Raw genomic sequence first — 5,000 nt, 5'->3', positions numbered from 1 at the left:
TGTACTTATTGGTCGTGAATATCTGAATAGGACAAACCATCCCGTGGATCTCTTTGTTTGCTTCAGAACAAAACAATTAGAGTTAGGCTCGGTCAACGGGAATCTGTATTATCTATATTAGGGGATCCTTTCAATTGAAAGATCCCCATATCGACTTGAGATGACGAGAAAGAAAGTATCTATTTTATTTAGTTATTCAGTTAAACCAATCATTCGTTATTGGAACAGATAGTAACAACCATCTCCTCCGGGAAAAGCCATCTTTTTCTCAACAATGTCTTTGTAATTTGAGCCAATAGGGTTCCATTAGATAGGAACAGATTTGATAAATATTGATAACTCTCGGATAGAGTATTAGAACGAAACAATTCATTTGATAATGAACTATTGGTTCTAAACTGTCTCTGTCGATCAATCAACAATTCGAAATTCTGTTCTGGCATATTCTTCCTAAACCAGCGTTTATTTAGATATTTCCAATAAATTTTTTTTGTTTGGCAAGTCAAAAGTCTATTTGACATCTCCTCATCTGTAAGCAATTCTCGATGTGAAAACACAGATACAAAAGGATCATCTTGGAATAGCAAAAAGAGTGGATCCGCGGGGTCCCAAATGAATTGGCTTATTCGAAAAACGCCTCGTTCTTTGAAAGATCTATTTTGTGTCTGGTACTCCATGGTTCCATCCTCCAAGAACTCCGAATCATTCTCTTTAAGCTCACCCTCTTCATCATAAATGATCTGCTTGTCCCAAAATGACCTTTCCCAATAGGGAAATCCGAATTCATTGGACCTTTCGATACAATCATCAAATAGAAATTCCCAAGGGCGCCATATTCTAGGAGCCCAAACTATGTGATTGAATAAATCCTCCTCTAGCGGGTCGAGGCCTCCTTCCACTTCTTCGAACCCCGATTCATATTTTTCATAGAGAAATCTATGATCAAGGATAGAACGAGATCCATTTTGAATCATATTTATGGGATTCCTTGGTTCGGGCCTAAGAAGAAATGTTACTCCATCATTATCAAACGGACTTCCTGTCTGTGAGGATCCCAGCAGAGCACTTTCTACTTCTAATAGGCCATGAACTAGATCAGAATCATTATAAAGGAGTCTATAAGAAGTGATCCCATCATTTTTTTCATTAGGTCCGGTTAGAGACCAAAGGTTTTGAGCAACGGATCCGGCAGAACAACTCAAAAGATAAAGAAGTATCGTTAATTTCTTCATGCTTGTTCCAAGTTCCAAGTACCATTTGTACAAATCAGAATCCCCCACGTTACATGATTTCTTCTTCATATAGATAGATATAGGATCTATGGAAAAATTACTTAGAAGTAGATTTTGTGAAACAGCCCTTCCTATCTGATAGAAAAGTATACCATGATCCTGAACCGATCTTATCTGAGATCTAAAATCCCAAGTTTGTCTATGAAGAGCGAATCTAATTATATTAGTGTCTATAATGGATTTTTTTTGTATAATACTAATTGATAGCGCCTCATTGGTAAGTGCTACAAGATCTCGTACATTAGAACCCAGAGTTATGGACCCGCATCCATTAGTATCGAATATTTTCTTTTCCAAGTGAAAACCCCGCGTACGAGCAAGACTGAAAAAGTGCTTTCTTTGTTGTGGAATAAGAAGCCTTCGTATTTTAATACACGTATTTAATTTATTCGGAGCTATTAGAGCGGGATCCACTTTTTGGGGAATATGAGTCGAAGCAATAACAAGAATATTTCTAGTAGAAGATTTTTCAGAATCTCTGGAAAGAGAGTTCACTAATAGATTCGACTCATTCCCATCCAGATCATGAATGTTCGGAATCCAAATTATGCAAGGAGACATTGCTTTTGCTAATTCGAATTGAAGCGTGATAAAAAATAGGTCTATTTCCGGTATGATATCCTCAGGTATCGGATAGTCCATACTTAGAAACTCCAAATGGCTATCATAGTTACGGTCGAGATAGTCACTATCATACCTATCCAAATTATAGCCACTATCCTCGTTCCTAGGTAAAAGACTGTAAATGGTACCCTCTCTCTCATCAAAAAGATCATCATCATCATCATCAAAAAGATCATTAATATCAAAACCTTTAGGATAGTTATCCAGGAACTTGTTTAGAGATACTGTAATGAAAGGAACATAGGAGTTTGTCGCTAGATATTTGACCAAATAGGATCGTCCAGTTCCTATAGAACCTATCACTAAAATACCCCTAGGAGGGGATACAGCTAAGCGGAGCGAAAAGGGTTTTCCATGAGATGGGAAATCCAAACCATTAGCCCCACACGGGGTTTCTGAATAAGTCATTGTCTGATAATGAGCGAGGAATATCCGTCTTTCTGCTAAGCAGGATGTATTGAACTCATAATTTAGTAGATCTTTTTTATGAATGTCAATTAAATTTCGTAAGTAAATTGTTCCCGGTTGCTCAATCATTTGATAACCAGAGTTATTCTTTGATAAACGATCACTATTAGTCAGACTCAATAAAATTTGATCAATCCTTTTTTCTGTCGTTAAGGTAGAGAACTGAACCATGAATTCCCTTTCTTTATCAGCAATGAAATTACTGTTCAAGATCCAGGATTCTATTTTATCATCAATCCAATCACTATTCACATTTTTTCTTTTTCTTATGAAGGTATAGATCGCTTTACTTGTAGGACTTAAATGTCTAGTATTTCTCAAAAACGCGATTCGATTGATGGGATTTGGTATAATCCTTATGAGATCGATGAGATTCAAATCTTTCTTCTTCGAACGTATGGATTTGACCCCATAAGCGGGACCACCACCCCTTGGCATGTTGCCAGCAGAAGCCGAAACTCGTCTTTCTTCTAGAAAATTTCCTAATTGTTTCAGAGCAACGAGAAACATATCCTTTAACCCGAAAGAATTCAGTTCTGATATAGGATACCTATCCAGAAGTTTTTCCAACTCAATCATGTATGATGGAATCATCAAAGATTTGACTTCTTCGAACTCTGTCTGTAACTCATTAGAGAATCGAGAAACAAAGAAAAGATGTGTCTGAACGAGATATCCGGTAACAAGAAGAAGGATAAGGATTAAAACGAAGAACTCCCTCAGATGTGTCGATATCAATGGTGACTCATTTTCCAAAATATCTTCGCACACGTGCACAAGAAAATTATGTAAACACTTACTCGAAATCTCACTTATAGGATTCCGTGGTGAAAGACACAATTTTTCCCGAAGAATTCGCTTGGATCCATCCCTAATATCATGAAAAATGGATACAAATTGTTGAAATTTAGGACTCCTACGTAGTATCGCCAATAGGTCTAAAAAAGTATCTAAAAATATTAAATTTAGATATTCGTGTCCTGTCCAGGTAAATAACAATTGTATTATATATGGTTGGAATTGCTTCAATTTTGAGAGAGTTGAAAAAACACTATTTCTTTGATAGTTTCTATACATCGGCCCTTTTTCAAAGCATTTTGTTAAACAAGGACTGTGTTTTTTCGTCTTTTCGGATCGTAAATATTTCTCAGAAAAATCTTTTCGTAAATGTTTCTCAGAAAAATCTTTTCGTAAATATTTCTCAGATTTCTCAGAATATTGAGTATGAATCCAATATCGATGACAATTATAAAACAAATCCATCATCTTTGACTTTAATAATAAGTATTTGAAATACTTATTCTTCCCTTCTAAAAAAGCCATTGCAGTTGAATAATCCATTGCAGTAATATCATACTCAGTACGAACATACTTAATAAAATCATACTTCCAGGACCTTCCCGCATATTGATTATTTAAGCGAGGTGCTTCTAGGCGCACCTGGAACTGAAATTTGAAAGACTCATGCTTCCCTTCTGAATCAATACGAACATCCTTAACAAACTTCCAGGACCTTCCCGTAGGAACGAATCGAAGTCGTTGTGCTTTTAAAAAAGAGGATATCAATGAACGTCTATGAAATGGTTTCAGGGGATTCCGCCAATTCTCTTGATCGTGAGATATCATTGAGAAATCCATGTTATAAAAAGATTTCCTGCGCTTCTTCTTCTCTTCTTCTTTCTTTTTCTTCTTTCTAGTATGGAATGATATCCAATTTTGTCTCTTATTGAACAAAAATGGTGATATTGTTCCTTCATTGAAGGATAATTTTGATTTTTTAGACGTATAAAAGTCATCCAATAAGAAGGGTTTCCTTTTTTTCAAATGAACGATTTGAAGACCTATTGATTCTAACAACTGATTCCCGAGTGGATCATTCGGACGTTTCAATTCATAGATGTGGATCTCGGACCTATGAACGGGGATATTACCGAAACTCACAAAGAAAAAAGGAAGTGAGTTAGACAAAAATGGAAGAAACTTGGACAAAAAGAAATAAAGTGACTTAGACAAGAAATAAAGTGACTTAGACAAATCTTTTTTGTCAATAACCTCAGACCAATCAATCGAATATGCAGTCATATGTAATCGATCGAACACTACTTGAAATCGATCGAACACTACTTGAAAACGGCTATTCTGCTCAGAAATGAAATGGTCCAATTGTTCCTGGAAATTCTTACTCCCATTGGACCATTTGTATTTATATGCATTTTGATCCTTATTCATAGATCTCTCGGTTTGATAAATCAAAATAAGAGGCCATTTCTTCTGGTTTTTTTTCGAATTTGAGAAATGTTGGTTGATCGTGTATTTCCTTGTAGGTCTATGATTAAGAATATTTTTTCCTATTTGATACCTTTGAATTCCATATTCCGAGTTGCGATGGAATCGATTCCATAGGTTTTTTATGTATCCATAGGTATTGTTTGGATAAAAAGATTCATTCTCTTCATAAAAAAGAGGAGGTAGAACCAATAAAGATTTCTTTTTTGATTCATCCCTGGAGTTGACCTCATTTATGAATTTTTGTTTTTTATCCAATCCGGAAGAATCAATAGAAAAAGAAAATCCCTTATGATACACTAGATCCGGCTTAGTTATTGATAGATTGAA

The 5,000-nt window shown here is 35.5% G+C and overlaps 1 protein-coding gene across 1 annotated transcript in view; it reads right to left on the bottom strand. All coding sequences in view use genetic code 11, as the record gives it.

Moving 5' to 3' along the window:
• Positions 1-209: 209 nt before the first annotated feature.
• Positions 210-5,000, bottom strand: part of ycf2 (hypothetical chloroplast RF2) — a 5,694-nt gene continuing 903 nt past the window's right edge. The window contains exon 1 of the mRNA in view: positions 210-5,000. This exon is cut by the window's right edge and continues 903 nt beyond it. Coding sequence (YP_009656328.1) covers positions 210-5,000 — 4,791 coding nt within the window.

Source organism: Medicago sativa, plastid (assembly GCF_051527215.1).
Source record: "Medicago sativa voucher I.S. Choi MD003 plastid, complete genome".
In the NCBI taxonomy this organism is placed as follows: domain Eukaryota; kingdom Viridiplantae; phylum Streptophyta; class Magnoliopsida; order Fabales; family Fabaceae; genus Medicago; species Medicago sativa.
The sequence above is the reverse complement of the archived record's forward strand: the minus strand, read 5'-3'. Positions and strand labels throughout refer to the sequence as shown.